The sequence below is a fragment of the Sesamum indicum genome, linkage group LG2 (assembly GCF_026168435.1).
Source record: "Sesamum indicum cultivar Baizhima isolate 11 linkage group LG2, ASM2616843v1, whole genome shotgun sequence".
NCBI lineage: Eukaryota > Viridiplantae > Streptophyta > Magnoliopsida > Lamiales > Pedaliaceae > Sesamum > Sesamum indicum.
Window position 1 is genome coordinate 13,731,665 of NC_142658.1, and position 20,326 is coordinate 13,751,990.

Sequence of the window (20,326 nt, forward strand, 5' to 3'; positions counted from 1 at the left end):
GAACATTGGGTGATTGAGAAGGAGGTCCCCATTAGAAGTAATACTGAAAGTATGTACACAAATATATTACAAAATCCAGAAGGAAATGTCATAATAGATTTCGTTAATCAGTCAAAATATTTGAGAAGTTGCTCTTCAAGATACTCTAATATGTCTTATATATCACCAATAGAGGTGACAACCCCATCTAGAGCATCCACATCCCAAATCAAAGAAGAAACTAATAGCTCAAACTATGATAAGGTTGAAGAAATAAGGGTACAACCAAATAATATTGTTAAGGGAGTATATAAGGATCCTAAACTAAATGAAGAATTAACTTCAGAAATGAATTTTTGTTTATAAATGAACACACATGACATAATTGCCTATGAAAAGACAATCGACTTTAGTCCGGGATCCCTGGCTAGAAAAGAAATTAAGGGAGAATTTTCTAAAAAAAGATGGGAACCCTTTAGAAAATGGTTTTTTAAAAATTTCCCACCTGATAAACAAAATAAAATTTCAAATCAATTCTATAAGGAACTATCTGTATGGAATAAGAAAGTTACCTTTGTTCCATGGTTTATAACCAAATATTCAAAATAATATGTAAATGTGTTAGAGAGAAAATATTTCCTAGAAAATGGGAAAATCCTTAATAATGTCTTTCCCCCTCAACAGCCTTTGAAAATAAATTCTAATGAAACAGAGATTAATTTTAAAGCATTTTCTAAATTAATTGAAGATAACACCGTTACAATAACAGAAATAAATGAGTTACTAAAAAAGCAAAATTATGCCAACTTATACTTAAATGTTATAGGGGAACAAATTATGGAATTAAATAATAAGATAGATAAGATTATGGAGTGGCAAAGAAATTGGCAAAAGGAAATTAGCTCAACTAAAACAATAGGTGAAGAAACAAGAGGAGAAATAATCGCAAGACCCTCAATTCAACCACCCCCGGATATTGTAGGTTTTAATTTAAAACCTATAGGAGACCTAGAAAAGCTATTAGATCCTCAGGATCATGAAGACGAATTCATGGAGGAAATTAACAAAATAGAAAAATTCGCTAGGAAGCCAATGCAAACCAAATTTTATTATCCTAAGCCAACACCCCAAGATGTCCTTTATGAAGAACAAGAGATAATTGACCAAAATAGTTATAATGGGAAACAAATTTATGTACATAGAATGATGATGTACAGTACTATTTGTAAAGGATTTACAGAATGATGGATTTACAGAAAGACAAATTTATAATACTGTACATAGAATGATGATGTACAGTACTATTTGTAAAGGAAATAATAATTCCGATAAAGCTATTGCTAAAATGATCATAGCTGGATTTACTGGCCAATTAAAGGGATGGTGGGATAATTATCTCAGCCAAACTGATAAAGATGAAATATTAAATACAGTGAAAATTGAAAATAATATCTCAGAAGAGAAAGCAGTTTATACATTAGCCATAAACATAGTTGAGCATTTTACAGGTAGATGGTCAGATAATAGTGAAAATATTCGAACACTTTTACAGAATTTAAAATGTAAAATATTAACTTCATTTAGATGGTACAAAGATGTATTCCTCAATAGGGTAATGGAACTCCCAGAGTCAAATGATTCTCATTGGAAGTCTAAATTTATAGATGGCCTCCCTCATCTTTTTGCAGAAAGGGTTAGAAATGTCCTAAGAAAAGGAGACCTGCACATCAACTATAATCAATATACTTATGGGAAGTTAATTGGAACCTGCATTTAGGAAGGATTAAATTTATGCAACGAAATTAGATTAAATAAGCAAATTAAAAGACAAAATTTGACAGAGAAAAGCCAATTGGGACAGTTTTGTGCCCAATTTGGGATGGAAATGAAACCATCCGATAAATTAAAAATCTCTAGGAATAGAACTTCAAGGTTTAAGGAAAAGAGGTACAAAAAGAGAAAATTTAGAAAAGAAATAAATAAAGAAAAAGACTTAGCTAGAAAAAATGAATGGAAGGCTAAGAATAATACCACAAAGAAAATAAGAAGATGCCATATTTGTGGAGAAACAGATCATCTTGCAAATAAATGCAGAAACAAACAAGCTAGAAGGCTGAAAAAGAAAATAAATAATCTTAATTTACAAGAAGAAGAAAAACAAGAAATACTCAATGTAATATTTTCGAAAAAAGAAGAATCCTCTGAATCAGAAGAATCGGAAGAGCAAAATGAACTTAAAAATATCGAAGAGAATTTTGAATATTCATCAACCACTTCTGAATCTAAAGAAGAAGAGCCATCTTGCTCATGTAGGCAGGAAGAAAATTCACATCAAGAATTTTATGAATTAATGGCAAAATTTAAAGAAATGTGAAAAATAAATGTTCTCACTGATAATCATATTATTGAATTACTTAGGGAAATAAAGGATCCTGAAGTTAGGGACATTATCCTAAGCAAGATTGATAGTAATAATGCCTCCGCATCTGAGCCTATCCCATTTCATGATCGGACTATTAATAAACCCTTTGAACCATATACTATAGCTGAAGTCAAGAAATTACTTAATGAAAAGTATACCATTAGAGATAACCCCTCTACTATGGAGGATCTCAAAATTGAAGTCGAAAAGTTAAAAGAAGAAATAAAGAATATTAAAAAATACAATCAGTCTCTTACAAACAGACTTGAAAGGATTGAAATTAGTAAGAATAAGAAAATAGAAGAAGAAAAATACGAGGAAGAATTTTTATCCACTTTAGAAATAGTCACTAGTCAAAAATGGAATGTCAAAATTGATCTCTTAATAAATAACAATTTTAGAAAAACATTTACGGCTCTTATTGACAGTAGAGCAGATATTAACTGCATTAAAGAAGGCCTTATACTTATGAGGTATTTTGAAAAAACGACCCACTCTTTATCATCTGCCAATGGCCAAAAACTAAATATAAGCTTTAAAATTCCAAAAGCCTACATATGTAATAATAAAAAATGTATTCCAACAAGCTTCCTGCTAATAAAAGAATTAACAAATGAAATTATCCTTGGAACACCTTTCCTTAAAAAGATTTTTCCGATAAAAAATATTAATGAAAAGGGTATAATAGGAACCTATGATAATGAAATAATAAAATTTGAATTCATCACCTAACCAATAGACAGGGTTATAAATGAAATAAAAGATTTAATAATATCTAAGACCAACCAAATATACTTCATTAAGGAGGAAATAAATTCAATACAAATAAATGAACTACTTAAAAATCCTAAATTACAAGGGAAGATTAAAATGATTCAAAATAAATTTGAACTAGAAATATGCGATGAACATCCCAATGCATTTTGGCATAGAAAAAAATATATTGTTAACCTTCCATATGAAAGTGAATTTTCAGAAGCAAACATCCCCACTAAGGCAAGACCATGCCAAATTTGTGAATACTTAGAATTATGTAAAAATAAAATTAATTCTTTAATTGAGAAAAAACTAATTAGATCTTCAAAGTCACCATGGTCATGTACTGCATTTTATGTTAACAAACATGCAGAAAAAGAAAGAGGAAAACCTAGACTTGTAATAAATTATAAACCTCTTAATAAAGTCTTAAAATGGATAAGGTATCCGATTCCTAATAAAAAGGACTTGTTAGACAGGTTACATAGGGCAATAATTTTCTCAAAATTTTACTTGAAAGCAGGATATTGGCAAATTCAAATAAATGAATCAGATAGATACAAGACAGCATTCACAGTCCCATTTGGACATTATGAATGGAATGTTATGCCATTTGGACTATAAAATGCACCTTCAGAATTCCAGAATATTATGAATGATATTTTTAATCAATTCTCCAATTTTATCATTGTTTATATTGATGATATCTTAGTGTTCTCAAATAGTATTGAGGACCATTTTAAGCATTTAGAAATGTTTAAAACCTTAGTTATCCAAAATGATTTGTTTTTATCGAAATAAAAAATGAGTATTTTTCAAACAAAAGTTAGATTTCTTGGCCATCATATTGAAAAGGGAGAGATTATACCCATCAATAGAAGTATTGAATTCGTTGATAAATTCCCTGATAAAATTACTGATAAAACTCAATTACAGAGATTTTTAGGGAGTCTAAATTATATAGCCCCCTACTATAAGAACCTTGCCCAAGATACAGCAATATTGTATGATAGGCTTAAGAAGAATCCATTAGAATGGACTAATGAACATATTGGAGCAGTTAGGTTAATTAAACAAAAGGTAAAATCATTACCATGTTTAACTCTTGCTAATCCAAATTGAAAGAAAATTATTGAAACAGATGCCTCTGATATTGGATTTGGAGGAATACTAAAACAAATTGATGAAAATAAATAAGAATTCTTAGTTAGATTCCATTCAAGGAAATGGAAAGCAGCCCAAAGAAATTATGCTACGGTTGCTAAAGAAGTTCTTGCAATTGTTAAATGTGTTTTAAAATTTCAAGATGAGTTACTTAATCAAGAATTCACCATTAGGACAGATTGTTCTGCTGCTAAATTTATGTTTGATAAAGATTTTAAACATGATATTTCTAAACAAATGTTTGCTAGATGGCAAGCACATCTTGCCCTATTTAATTTCTCCATTGAATATATTAAAGGAGAGACAAATAGTCTCCCTGATTTCCTTTCAAGAGAATATATTGATGGAAATAAATCTGGATGAATTTAATAATGAAATGTTTAGAGGAATGAATATTTCCTCAACAATTCCAAATGGTTGGATTGAAGAAATGGTCATAGGAGAAAGATATTTTATGAATGGAGTTCATTGGCCTATTTACCAATGGAAATTTTGGGACGAACCAATTGAATATAAGACAAGATTAAAAAGAATTCAAAAAATAATCAGAAAATGAATTGATAAAGTCAAGGAAGTAATTTTTGACATTCTCATACAATTTCCAGATGCAAATGTCACTGCAGAAAATCGTATGAAACAACTTTGGATAGCAAATTTGCTATACAATCAGCAAATTGCTGGTCTTTATGCTGGCTAATGAATCATCTTTGTTTTTTCAGGAATGCTCCCCCAACGGGGAAGAGGAAGAAATTCCTCCTCTAATCAGAGAGGAGGTAGGTTGCGAGCCGGTGATATTGTCAGGCATGGGAATAGAGCATTAGTAAGAGAAAATATTTCAGGAATAAAAAAATTTAATAACATCCCTGAAGAAGAGAATGAACTCTTCAAATAGTTCCTTGAATTTAAAAAGGAACATAAGAAATTAACGACTGATGAATCATTAGCCTCTTATGCAAAAATGGTGCAGGAAGATGAAGATGAATTGGTTAATTACAAATTTAGTGAACACCACGAGATAATTATACTCCTTGAGAATGAAGACTTGAGGTGGGAAAATGACCCATGGTATCTAATGAAAAGGTATCTTAATGTTGCATCTTTTCCAGCAGGATCATATAAGCCTAGGGCACATTACGAATATATCCTTAAGGCTACTCAAAGTGTTAAAATTAATCACACATTTTCTAGCAATGGGAAAGAGTTTAATTATTCCAAAGCAGTAATTAAAAAATTTATCACTGCTGTTGAATGGGGAATTAACCCATTGGGGCAAAAAGAATACTTTAACTCAGAGTTAAAAAATACAATAAAATTTAACTACTGGGATTATGTTGAGACGTTCAATAAGGCTTTTCTTTATGAAAATTATAAAAGAAAACATACATGGTTTTTCAAAATTTGTCCACTAGTTTTTCAACAAGAGATACCAAATTGGGTATACCAATGGTGGATAAGCTTCGGCCCATCAATTACTATTCTTCCTGAAATCTTCCAGGAATATTATACAGAATGGCTAAATTATTCGCCAAAAATAATACAAGCAGAAAAATCAAGGAAATGGATAGAAGGAATGGCTTCACTCTATTTTTTCATTGAATTCTCTATCCCATGGATTTGGAAATGGCTGCCAGAGGTAGGAATTACCCTACAAAAAATCCCTTGCATAAAAAGGAGGTTTTGTTCGAAATTCTGGAATAAGCTAATGCAAATTGATCCCGAGATCAAGAAATACTGTGGTCAAGAGATATCAATGAGATGGAGGAAAAATTACAAGAATATAATGTTCTTGCAGAAAAGGAAAAAAATCAGGCACCCAATCCTTTTGAGCATATCTCCCAGAGAATTCTGAATAAGAAGGGGGTAATCACTAAAGATCATATGATTGAGGAATACCTCAAGCAAATGGAAAATGATTTGAAAAAGAATCTTTTGGGAATTGCTTCTCCCATGGAGACCTCAAGCAAAAATGGGGAAAATAAATTTTCTTGTCTCGCTGGGGAAGCTCAAAATCCATTTGAAGAATTTCCTCAAAAAGAATTCCTTGACAATCTTTTTAAAGGAATCCGGGAGACATTAAAAGGAAAATAAAAAATGGACATTTCAGAATCATCTGAAGTTAAAGAGGATCACAAGCAATCAGGATCAGATTCAGAAGGAAGTAGCTTCTCCAGACTCATGAGGAAATGAAGTGACAGCAGGGCAAGTCAACAAAAATTGACCAAATGACACGTGTCAAGAATGAGAGGACACTTGGCAGATGGAGGCCATGCGGACGTGAAGAATTGATTTCAAGTCCGAACCCACTGGTTATAAATATAACCTGCTCCCCCCTTTTTCTGTAAGCCCTCGGAAGCCTTCATGTGTTGAAGATGAGACATTTCCACTTGTAATTTCTTTCTTTTCCCTTAGTTATAAAAACTTTCATTTGGCATAAGAAGAAACCACCTGTGAGTTCTCTTATTTAAATTTCTGCATTCGTTATTTCCATTCTTGTTTCTGTTTTTGTTAGCCTAATGCAAGGCTAAATTGCTGCTGCTGAATTATCCAACTATAACAGAGATAGCATGGCTATATAGATGTGTATATATATATATATATATAAAAGAGTATTTTTCAGTACTGATAAACATAAGGAGAAATTGAAGGAACTTAATAGTAAGGCTCTCTGGGTCGTCGGTTTAAATTATGGGTATGAATGAGGTCGGCCTTGCCATTGCTGCCCGGTTTTGCCAATTTTTGGCGTTGATTTTGGGCTTTAATGTGGTATTTTCTGACCAAAATTCATACCTATTAGTTTAAACCAACGTAAAAGGTTCCCAACTTAGTCTTTCCTTATGGTATTCGTTTCTCTTTATATTTATCGTAATAAAAAATATTCCTTTTTGCATTCCGCCTGAATGGCCGATTTTTTCCTACCGCCTACATGGTCGGATTTACCTTTTTATTTTTGTACACTCCGCCTACATGGTCGGATTTATCTTTTTACTGTTGTGCATTCCGCCTACATGGTCGGTTCTTCCTACCGCCTCATGGCCGGATTTAAATTTTTATTACTTTCTTCGATCCCCCATGACCTTCGGTCATGGCTATATGGTATCAGTATATAATAAATTTTAATAAATAATTTAATAAATTTAATAAAAATTTAATTAATTAATAAATTTTAATAAATATAATAAAATTTTAATTAATTAAATTTATGAATTTAATTAATTGAATAAATATGAAATAATGAAATGTAATAAACATTATGAAATGTGAATAATTTGAAACAAATATTGAATTAATATAAAATATCATACAATTACAAAATTGAAATAAAAATAAAAACCTAATCTAAATCCTCCTCATCAGCGTTGTTCATATCGTCCTTGCTCACAGTCGGGAGGTCTGTTGCAGACTGTGTTGCGGCCCTTGTTATTGCTCCCGACTGCAACTAGTCACAGCTGTTGCTCGGTCATAGCCACCGAAACCTCTTATTTGATCGAGGTATCGTGGTCCTCGCGTGGACTGAGGCTGATGATCTTCCATCAGCTTTTGGAACGTCTTCTACAAAACAAACAAAATTATTAGAACTTTACTAAAAAATTATTTAGAAAAAAAATAAAATTACTAAGATACTTACTGCCATCTTAGTTGTCCTCAGGCTGCTCCAGCAGCCGTCCGCCTTCTTCTTGTAGCATCTGGCGAATAGTTCCATTTGTTTGGATGGCCGACCAAGCTCTACCTCTTGTAGAAGAATAAAATAGCTATCATAATATTTATAAAGTATTGATATACCTTAAAAGCTTAAAGTTATTGACTTTCATTGTGGAACTCAGTTATTAGCTAATTTAATTGGACTTTAATTGATAATTTATTTTAAAATATTTTGATGTCAACAAGTAGGTTAAACGAAAAAAATACTATTAATATTTAGCGGATATGTGTCCCTAATAAGGTAAAATCCATCAAGAATATGCCTACAAATTGTGATTAAATATATAATAAAATTAAGTATGAATTAATAATTTACCGTATACTACATTGTCTTTGTTGGACGATTGTTAATACACCCATTTATATTTTAATCCTAAATTCCAAAATTGACCCAAATATGTTGGTTTGTAATACTTCATTTATTATACATGACATTATTTGTGCCGAATTCAACACACTAATGCCCATGTCAGATACTTAGACTTGCTATGATACAGTTGAAACAGCCTGTTTCTAGATTCGGCAAATGCATTCGGTTTTTAAGTTTCTAGGATTACATGTAATTTTGGTTCCATGATTTAGGTTGTGTGATGTTTTTATTTTTTAAATGTTTAAGATAATATTTTAATCCTACATCTTTTTGTTTCGCAATTCCAGTTATTTTTTTCACCAAAATTCACCATTCACACCGGAAAGATGCGTGTGCATTTTACATGACCTTTTATAATTAGGGGTACTGCTTACTTGCTAATTTTGCCTACAGTTTATCCTTTAACATCTTAAATTAGTATTTTGGTCCTACATCTATTTTATTTTTGTAATTTTAGTAATTTTTTTGCTGAAATTCACCCTTCTCGAAAGTCAAGGTGAACAAAGGAGTGTAATCCCAAAAATTAAATAAATGTAAGATCAAAATGCTAACATAGAAAGTTCAAGGATGGCAACATCAAATAACGTAAGTTACGGAATAAAAAATATATTAAAAATTGTTTATAAAAAAATCAATTCTCTATCATACATATGTAGCTAATTATTTAAAATCATTCGTGTAATATAGAAACTAAGGAAATTAATAAGCGAGCACATAATTTATACAATAATCATTCTCATTTGATATTACAATTTAGTCAAATAAAGTATTTAATAAAAGCACCTATTTCCTGAATAATGTTTTCACTGAAAGACGAAGAATTATGTACACAACAAAAATTGTTTTAAAGCCTTACATGGTACCATTTATGTTGAAAATGATCATGCTAGAGAGTGTTTTCATGAATCCATCTATCGAACATGACAAAGCTTTCCTTGGGTCTGTATTCTGGATTTGTATGGCCACCTCCCTAGAAAATCCATAAAGTAAAGATAAATGAAAATTTTTGTAACCTTTTGAAAGTATGAGAAATTAATCAAAAAAAAGTTCAAATGATTATCGATTAACAATCAATCATTTCGAATATCAGGAAGCTTGATGCTATTCATATGGTTAGTAGTTAAAATTGAATGTGAACTGGAAGGTCGTAATGAATGATCTAATATTCGATTCGGCAATATTATCATAGTTCACATGTAAATATTTTATGTATGTTGTTACTTCTATTTCTATTCCAGATGTTTTGTGATATAACGTCATAGGAGTATAATTGCAAAAAAAACACAAATGAAAAATTAAGAATATATAGAAACAACAGATACTGAATAGAAAGCAGATATTACCAATGAGATTCAGACGAATAAAATGAAGAATCAAACTACAAATATGAATCAAATTTTGCAGCGCAAGGGTAGGAATTAACATTTGTATATAATAATGCATGAAAATGAAAACTTAATGAACGAAAACATTACCTCAAATGGGCATGACAAGTTTAAAATATGACCGATATAATTGTAGGACCGTAAAATATAAATATTAATGGTACTAACAAACTAAAAATCTTGCAAGTAAAAAACAATCAATCTTATTAAATTAGAATTGATTATAAACATTTCAAAATAAATGACTTTAACAAATCAATTCTGGGTTAATATTAGATAATTTTTTGTGTATTGCCTTTTGTTACCTTTGTATTAGCTTTAAATTTATGTTTATACACGCGTGAACTTTCTAGTCTTGTAATATTAAACTGTGTCTATGTTTAAGCACATAAATATTTTGATTAATATTTCTTCAAGACAAAATGAATGTAACTTAATGACTACTATGATAAGTATATTATTATTACAATTAAAAGTATTTTACATCATTCTAATGATTTTACCTTCTTCATTAGTTATTATAATATTCTATGATAAAGATTAAGATCTTTCTTAATTAGTGAAACTTTTATTTTACATTCTATAAAAATTCAATGTATTTTATGAAACTGAATGTTTACATCCAGCACGCGTTTGTATCACTAGTTTAGAAAAAGAAAGAATAGAATTAATACAAAAAATATACATATACAAATTCCTTACCTTGATAGTGGCATATGTGAGTTCGTAATCTCCTTGTGCATACTGCATAGTGTATCTTTAAAATAAAAAAAAAAAGTGTGAGTATCAGTAAATTAACTTGAACAATTTAGATGATTAGAGGGTAGACTTGTAAAATTAAAGATATTAAATGGGGCTTCAGTTCAAGAACCAACCCTCCAATTTGATTTCCAACAAACCACGGTCTCCAATCACTTTTAATTGGTACTTTCAAGGATTCTATCCATTTTTCAGTGGATATATGAGGGGCCATCATGTCGTGATCACCACTGCCAAAATATCAATCACAATAAAGTATAAAAATAGTAATATTTTAATAAATATATTTATCAGAAGAAAATGTACGGATAAGAAATTAAATAATAGTAATTTACCTGAAAATCAAAACTCGAGCACTTTTATGTGTGAACTTCTGGTGATAGCCTACGGTCCTTTTAACATTATTTATGTAAGGAATAATCCCGCTTGGACCAGGTGTACTATTAGCAATGCTTTGATTGCATCTCACCCATTGTTTTATTGTTCCCTGTTCAATATTTTTATCAAATTATATCCTAAACATATTGAGGATAGACTTATGTGTTCACTTAATTGATTAGTATACCTCACGAATATTAAGAGCTTTCTGAGCATACTTGTCATTTGCCCATGTATGGGCAAGGCGAACATTATCTTCCTACATGCCATAGAACAATAATCACTTGAAATAAAACAAATAATGTAAAAGAAAACCAAAAAATAAGCCTTTGAGAGCGAGAGAATATTACTCGACACCATTCTTTTTTCCCAGCAACAACTACCGATTGTAGAAAATTTATAGAATTTTCTTCAAAAGACATATACCACGACAAGACATCTTGTTTCTTTGCCAACGAGTCTTCACACCACGGATCTAAGATTTGGGCCTTGGCAATTCGATCAAGACACTACATGCATATCGAATTAATACAAAGTAGTTAGTTAGGCATATAACTAATCTTGATGAGCTATTGTAATATATATATATATATATATATATATACATATTAGACAAAACTTAAGTGATGATATTAAAATTGTCATTGATTATATATATTCAGTGACAAGATTTTTATTTTTTTTAATAAAATGTTGTTTATAACTTTACTAGACAATATTTAAGTGATAATATTGAAATTATCACTAATTATGTGCATTAAGTGACCAAAAATTTTACTAGTGACAATTAGTGAGAACAAAATTGTGCATAAAGTTATCATATAAATAATTAATAATTTATATAACGGTAATGTAGTTACATTAAAAATGATTGTATTTTATTTGTTTGTCACTAAGTTGTTACAATAATAAAGCATTGCTAGTTGTCTATCGTGATAATTAATCTACAACTCACATCCATAACAATTACAATGTAACAAGTTTAAAATTATTGTCACTTATGATGTATCTTTAGTGACTATTTTAAAATTGTCACTTAATATTTTCTGATCATTTGTTTCTTTTTCTTTTTTTTTGGTAGTGAGTTATGGTTCAGGAAAGCTAATTAGAGTTCTCCATGCTTACCTGATTTATTCTGTCGAGGTCATTTAGACATAAATCATTATCTGAATCAACATTCAGGTAGTTCCCATGACAATTAACTTTTGCTGACTGAAAAAACAACACCAAAAATTGTTATCAGAAGGTTGTTAATTAACTTGAAGAGTTTCCTTCTCATAATTTTGATATTATATTGTCACAACATGAAAACTTGCACAAACTTTTCTTGTCAAAAATATTATAGAAGCAGGGAAAATGAGATTGCCTGATATAATTTATCTGACAAGAGTCCCATTTGGTGAGCGTATGGTATTCTTTCGTTAAGGTCGGCGAACACATCGGTAATAGGATTTCCTATTCCATAACCCTACTTCCAATTCCACAAATATAAGAGGAATTAAGTTTCTTTATATAAACAAGTAATCTCAATTGAAACAAAAAACTTTTAAAAGAAACTAAAGTTTTCTAGGTTCTTTACAGACTATACCTTCATATTTAACACAGGTTTATCCCCTGTTTCAATACCTATCAAATGAAACAAGGGAATTATATCAGCACATATTCTTAATAGTTTTTTTTTTTCTTTTGGTGCTCACACATAATTTTTTTTTTCTTTTTATCTTCTCTCTTAATTTTGTAAAATATGAAACTATATATAATTAAAACCGATGAAATGCGTTAGGTGTAGATCATAAACTACCATTATACACTTCGTTGACAACAAGAGGAAGAACGATGCCAGAATAAGATTCACCAAAAATGTAGAGTGGATTCTCCAGATATTTGGGGTGATCTATAAGCCACTGCAACCCAACAATGAAGCAATTTTAGTACACGAAAGATATATTATTATCATAATGTACTCAATTTAAATAGAAATTATTTTGCATTATCTTCTCACCTTTTTGAGGAAGTCATAACAGAGTCTTGCTGACAATGTATCGTTTGCAAGGAAACCTTCCAAAGTTTTTGCATAAGAAAATCCAGTACCCGCAGGTTGATCAATAAACAAAATGTTGGCAGCCTATAAATTTAAAATGACACAATTCATATTATAGTGTACTCACATCTCATAAGCGGCATAAAACTTAAATAATATCCTCTTCATAATTATTGCTCTAGTTATAATGACTACATAGCAAGATAGAAGATATTATACCTTTGTCCAAGCATACTCATTTAACTTCAATGCTACTGAACCCCCTTTGCTATTCGCATAGTCGAGCATAAAGGTACCTACACCAAAATGTGAATATAAGTTTGTGTAATGCAGAAATGTTTTTATTCAATTAATTTTACCTATCAATATGGCGTCAATTAATTAGATTGATTCCAAATGAACTAATCAATTATAAATTTAGATTCCAATCTCTATGATCATATATTCCTATAGTATGCACATTGGGTAATTGTTGAGTTAGATTGAGAAAGTCTGGTATAGATTATTGAGTCAATAAGAGGGCATTAATTGGACATTAACGATCATTTAGACGTAAACTTACAGGAAAGGAAATCGAGTAGCAAACTTCTTGGCTATCATGGCATGTGATACAGAGACTACTCAAAGTTTTTCAGCAGGACAATATTTCTCATGGATTCTTACTTATATTAAGGCTAGACAAACAAAATACACGTAGTTTTAGATTTAAACAAGTGTTAGGGAGTAGTACTTCTCCTATAAATTTTCAGCACTGTATTTAATGTATTAAAATCTCGTTCACATATCTTTGGTTAATAAATATGTAGGGGTCCACCAAACCCTTTGTCTAGCAACACATCTAGGGTTTACTAAAAGAAAAAAGAACCATTATGTCACAAAGATGATAACTCTCACAAAATAGTGATACAACTAGCATAAGAATAATCATTATGACTACTGGTACATATATATTAGGATTAAATTTATTTTTGATTTTGTGATTTAAGTCATTTGGTATTTTTCGTCTTTAAACTTTTTAGGGCAGCATTTTGATCTTACTTCTTTTTAATTTTCACGACATCAGTCCTTTTGTTTGTCGAAGTTCACCTCCACCGACAAGAAGGGTGAAATCCGATGACAAAAAGACTGAAATCAATAAAATTAAAAAGATACAGAACCAAAAATGCGCTGCTATCTTGAAAAATAAAAAAATACTGGTAGAAATAGCCACTTGGAACAAAAACCCCAATATTAAAATATCACGTGAGAAGCATATACATTTTTCCTTCCAGAAGAGTGAACTTCGGTTGAAAAATGACTAAAATCATGAAAATTAAAAACACCAAATAATTCAAAGTTAAGCCTAAATATTTAATGTACATGCATTGTCAGTTTGTCACGCCACCTTTTATGAGAAATGCCTAGTGCAACAAAGTATGGAACTGAAATTTGTAATGTCTAGCTTACTTGATGAATAGACTATATACCATTTAACAATTGGGACAAAAAGGTACAATTCTTATCATTATTAAATTTGTTAAAATCGCTATTGCGGCGAATAGAAACTTTTATTACATAATGCATATACTAATTATGATTTCAAATTTTCACTAATATTCCTTTTTCTTATATTGCATGAGCATAAACTTCTCAAAAAATATTAAATTCACATAGAATGCCAAAATTGAAATCCTAATAAATATTAAGATATTTTTGGTCTTTACGACAAGAGATTATCAAAATAACACTAAAAATGAAGACATTAAATAGAAATCCAATACATTGTAAAATTTTAATATATATTTTACAACATTCAGTAGGAATATATTCATTCTATTAATGCATGAGTCTACATTACGTAATTTGTTAATAATAAATAATTCTTAAAGATTTACGTATTTAAATATATTTCATTTTATTTACAGTTTAAATAGAAGAAACCCTCTCTTTATATTTAATTAAAAGATAAAATCTAAGCATATAATAGTCTTGTATTATTTTTGTATCTTTAGATGTAACAATGATTCTTTGCTTTTTACTTAATCGAGCAAGATATATATCACTTATTAAAATTATTTTACTCTTAGTCTTATAATCGTCAATAATGAATTTTTACTCTTAATAATGTTAGGTTTTTTAATATGTTCTGATAAAATATTCATGTTGTTCATATTAAATCCAAATAACAACTTTTTAATACAATTTATAATTCACTATAAACAATATAAACTAATAAAAGTACCATCTTGAAATGCCAAAACTTAAGCATTTTATTTCAATTAAAAAATATCTTATGCTCGTGCATTTTTTTTATGAAAGTTACATTATTTTGTCAAAATGCATGGAGTATATCAAATTTATACTAACTTAAACTGAATGGAACTCAGCGAATTTTAATCATGAAAAATCGAAGCTGGATTAGATAGAATATCCAACCCCTGGCTGATAAAGATGGCCTAAGTAGTTAATAATGTTATAAAAATTATGGCACAAATGACCTTTTAAATGGTAGGCCACCTAGAGGCCCACTAACTGCCCCACTACCCGACTCGATCCACCACCTGACCCGACCCAGTTTTCTTACCTATTTAAACCTAACCCTAATCTTAACTCTCTCATTTTTTCTCTCCCTCTCTCCTCTGCTCTATCTGCTCTGTCTCTCTCTCCCTAATGTTTTTCGACTAATTCTTTTTTCTTTCTTCACCACGGGAAATGGTGGTGGCTTTCGAAAGCCAACTCAATGACTTTTGGAAAGCCACCAAAGCATTCCTTTTCCACCGTCTTTTCACCCCTTTAAAAGTGGTTTTTCCCATCGGCTAAGGACAATCGGTTCTTCTACCTCTCTAACCTTTCCACTCTCAAAAAGTTCTGTGTGAACTAACTGGTAGGTCTCTGTGACCATGTTTGTGAGAGATCTCCGTGATCGGAAGTTGTGGTGTTGTTCGGTGGTGGTGCAACCGTGGGTAGGTTATTTGTGGGTGCGGTACCTTGTGACCGTGTTTCCTTATTTTCGGTTTCGATCTGACTATTCTGAGCCTATCTCATCTTTACAGTGTTGTTCTTTATTATTTCTGTTTATTATCATTATTTGGGATTTGTAATATTGGCCTGTAATTATTTAAAGAGTTTCGTACTTCATTTATGTAATAGTTGGTTAGGTTATTTTGAAAAGAATTACCATGAATGGGTTGTCTCCTCTCTTAAACAAAAAATAGGGATGAAAATATAATTAACTGGAAAAATATTCATGTAATGCATGTGAGCACGAATTCGAATACAATCGTACACTATATACACAAAAGAGTCTAAATTTAGTAAAGAGATGATTAATATTGTTTGAAAGTGTCTTTATACTATTAAAAAACAAAGGCGTACAACTTATGGTAACATTTATATAAAAAAAGAAAAAATTGAATAACCCCTTTGCCTTCGACATGTTGTTCACCTAAGTAATTATTGCCGAACTAATTTTGTGTTTTGATTATTATATATATATATATATATATATATATATATATATATTCATATTTATTAACTGTAAGAGCTCAAATATTTAATTACCGCTTATTTATTTTCTTTGCGGTCAGAACAACACTCAATTTTTGGTGTGCTGGGCTTTGGGAGAAATAAATCTAGAGTGTTGGACTTCTTAAAATATCTTATAAAATGTTTGAAACCTTATAAATTTTAAATATTTATTTAGCTAATTTCTTTTAAAGAGTTTATAAAATTTTAAAATAAAATGTTTTGAATTTTTCAAACTCTATACAAAAAAGCTACCTTTTTTATTTTTTTTATAAGATCTTATAAGCTATGTAAATTAATATATTATAAGACAAAAAATTAGGTAATAATTCGTTATTTTTTTTGTTATTGTAAAAAGATTATCTATTAAATTTTTATTTGAAATTAAACTAATATGTATTATTTTAAATGCATTTTAGAATTTTTTAACACAAAATATATAGAAGTAACAACTCTTTTTATTCCAATGGTATCATATCCATTTTAGTTATTTTACCAATTAAGACTAGGGGTGGCAATGGGGGTGGGGTTTAAGTGGACCTCAGACCCGCAGGACCCCAGAACCGCCCTGATATAAAACCCGGCGGGGTGGTCTAGCCCAGTATACCCAGATATTTTTATATTTTTATTTATTTTATAAATATATATATATATATATAATGAAGAAAATTTACGATATCAATTATAAATAAAATTATTCATGGCTTAACTCAAATGTTCAAATCCAAAAAGTAAATTTTCAAGCATAAATGAATTATTCATAAAAATAATCCAAACAATTTATAGCAACTATACATTGCTAACAACTTCTTCATTTTCGTCCTCGTTAAGTATTGTGGGATAATTTTTAATATATCATTTTTTGAATAAATATCTAATAATAAACAAATAAATGATATAATATTTTATTAGTATTTATTCCACCAAGATAAAGTAAACCAATATATATATATATATATATATGTTAGTTATGATACCGGGGCAGGTCCCGGGGTCCGCTTGTAATTTTTTGGACCCAAATCCGCCACATACAGGCCGAGTTTTGTCGGGTTCGGGTCTTATTTTCACCCCTATTAAAGATCTTATTATGCCAAGTACCCTAATATCTTATAAGATGTGTAACGCATCTTGTAAGTTTTAACATGTTATTTTATTCAAATACTTTAATTTTTTTTGTTTTAAAAAAATGATCCAACATCTTATAAGCTCCTAAAATACTTTATAAGATGTGGGAGCTTATCAAATATTTTAAAAAAGCTTAGCCGTTTAGCTTGAGACTACTAATCATTTTGACTCTTGTACTTAGTAAACAAGAGACTAATCCACAACACACAAGCTAAGTATGAAAATTAATCGTAAATTGTGAAAGTGAAGAACACATTAAGGTGGCGGAAGTTAAGTGCTTCTCTTTCAAAAACGTTGATGTATTATTTTTACTTTATTTTTCTATTTTCTTTTTTTTTTTTTCCATTCAGAGGATTTGTGCCTGTTTTAATTTTTTGCTTAAATACATATTTAGTTCTATAACTTAGGGTATGATGTTTTCGTTTTTAACTTTTTAGAATAGTATTTTGGTCCTGCAACTTTTTAATGTTTGTCATTTCAATCTTTTTTTTGTTGGAGTTTCACACTTCTTGTCGGAAAAATGTATATGCATCATACACGATTTTTCAAAATTGGGGCTACTATTCCTATTGCTCTTTTTTACTAGCATTTTTGTTCTTTAACTTTTTTGTCCAACATATCTTTTTAATTTTTTCAATTTTAATCTTTTTTTTTTCGTCACAGCCAGAAAATAACTAAAATAGCAAAAATTAGAAAGATGTTGGATTAAAATATTAACTTAAAAAATTTAAAAAGAAAACAATAAATAATCTAAATTAGAGGACCAAAATACATTTACCCCATTCATTTTTTTATGGGGTTTGGGGGGGAGGTAGCTTGAAATCTACAAAACAAAGTACAAAAGCTAGTAGTATAATAAATCTACAAAACCAAGTACAAAAGCTATATATAAAAAACGTACCCATTTCTAGTAAAATGGTGGAAAGACCAGTACAACCAGGGCCCCCAGTCATCCAAAGTAACAAGGGATCCTTTTCAGGATTGCTTTCAGACTCAAAGAAGAAGTAGAAAAGTTGGACCTCCTCGTTTACTCCCACGCCGATATACCTAATTTATCAATAAGATGAACACATCAAAGCAAAAAAGGCAAATAATGGGATAAAAACAAAAGAAATATGGGAAAATTACCCGGTTTCAAATTTGTTGGGAAGTTTATCGGGCAAACCAGGCAGACTTTCGACCAAATGCTGTGCCAAAACTGCGCTGCTGGAGCAAAGAATCACTAGCGGAAACAGCAATAGCTTGAGAGAGAGCAACTTCATTGTAGCAATGCGGTCTGAGGTGTTGTGACTGTTTCATGAAAACGAAAATGGACTTCTCATCATATATGCAAAGAGACAGAGAAAATATCGTTCAGACTTGTGTGTACAAAATGAAGCCCGTGCAAATTAAAAATAAAACCCTATCCAAAACCTTATCATGTTTGTATTTTCATTACTTGGGGTTTTCAAAAGGTAATGAGTTATCTATGTACTGAATTCACCCACTATATATTATTAGAATGGGTAAACAATAATAATTCACCTCAAATTTGACATAATTATAAATATTTGATTATTAAGTTATTAGTATTTTTTTATTTGTAATGACTAACCAACAATTAGCCAGTTTCGTTAATTTTTGTTAGGTTTTTATTCATTTTTGCGATGTACTAATCAAAACTCCCTCGGGCTATTAATTGTAATTTTTCCAGTCCCGCTAAACAGTTTGCCCCACATACGTTTTTGTAATGGAGGGGGAAAATTACATATTTTTGGTTCTATCTATTAGGGTTTTTTGCAATTTTTATTACGATATTTGTTTTTTGGCAAAATTATACCTTTAGCTTATAAGATAGGAGTTTCACACTTTTGGTTTTATTTTACGAAATTTTTAAAATAGTCTCAAAATTATAAAAAATACACGATGCCTTTAGCTTTTCCTTCACTTTGTGCTTGATGTTCGTCAGTATGCTTGCACTGGCTTCCTGATATGATGGAATCTTTAAGCTTTTAGATACGTTTATCCTTGGGGATGCTTCCTTGTGGGAGGTTCCTTTTAGCTTTTTTAAATGGGATGCCTCCTTCGCCTTTCCTGTATCTAAGTACTCAAAAGCATGAGGTTACTATTCATACTATATCATGAAATATATTTATGCAAGAGGAAATGGATAAGAGGCGTACGAGGGCTTAAAATGGGATTCTCATAGGCTCCCTTGATGATGGAGGCCTGCATGAATTTTGACAGAGCTTACTCTTAGGTTATTATTATTCCTTGCCTCAAGTAATGCAAGAAAGCATACCTTTCATGGGAGATACCCTCAATAGGGAAATTTCACTCAGAGATGGTCCGACCTTTGATGTCTGCAGGTATAGACTTCTAAGAGGGGGCCTTTCAAGAGGACTTATTGGAGGATGTCCTTCAGGAGGACATTTTTAATGGGACTCCTTCAAGGGGACTTATTGGAGGACTCTTTGAATGCAAAGGGGGCGCCCTTCTTCAGGCATAGTAGTTCTTGAGGTTGTGTATATTCTAAGGATTTGATAGTGGACGTCCCTCAATATCTTCTAACTCATATGCTCCTCATCCTATTACTTTTGTGACTTTAAAGGATTCTTCTCAAGTGGGGTCTAATTTTCCAACTGGATTCAATGTTTCCACCCCTCTTAATATATATATTAGATCCCCCACTTGGAAATTTTGCATTTTCACTCTTCTGTTGTGGGCATTAACTATAGTGTTCTTGTATCTTTGAATGCGAATAA

At 30.5% G+C, this 20,326-nt stretch overlaps 1 protein-coding gene across 1 annotated transcript; it reads right to left on the reverse strand.

Moving 5' to 3' along the window:
* Positions 1–9,089: 9,089 nt before the first annotated feature.
* LOC105155652 (serine carboxypeptidase-like 18) lies at positions 9,090–18,961 on the reverse strand. The gene is made up of 14 exons (XM_011071556.3): positions 18,711–18,961; positions 18,484–18,629; positions 13,173–13,249; positions 12,915–13,037; positions 12,714–12,816; positions 12,501–12,538; positions 12,279–12,380; positions 12,038–12,124; positions 11,263–11,421; positions 11,100–11,171; positions 10,870–11,021; positions 10,651–10,764; positions 10,478–10,532; positions 9,090–9,360 (listed from the first exon to the last, which is right to left on the reverse strand). Exons 1-14 carry the CDS (start codon positions 18,842–18,844, stop codon positions 9,277–9,279), a joined length of 1,446 nt encoding a protein of 481 aa, XP_011069858.1. The 5' UTR covers positions 18,845–18,961; the 3' UTR covers positions 9,090–9,276.
* Positions 18,962–20,326: the final 1,365 nt, after the last annotated feature.

Excerpts from the sequence above, each read along its gene's own strand:
- LOC105155652 (XM_011071556.3), bottom strand. The coding sequence starts at position 18,844 with ATGAAGTTGCTCTCTCTCAAGCTATTGCTGTTTCCGCTAGTGATTCTT. Across the intron at positions 12,817-12,914 it reads GTTATGACTTCCTCAAAAAG|TGGCTTATAGATCACCCCAA; the intron begins GTGAGAAGATAA and ends GTTGGGTTGCAG. Across the intron at positions 12,125-12,278 it reads TGTCAGATAAATTATATCAG|TCAGCAAAAGTTAATTGTCA; the intron begins GCAATCTCATTT and ends TTGTTTTTTCAG.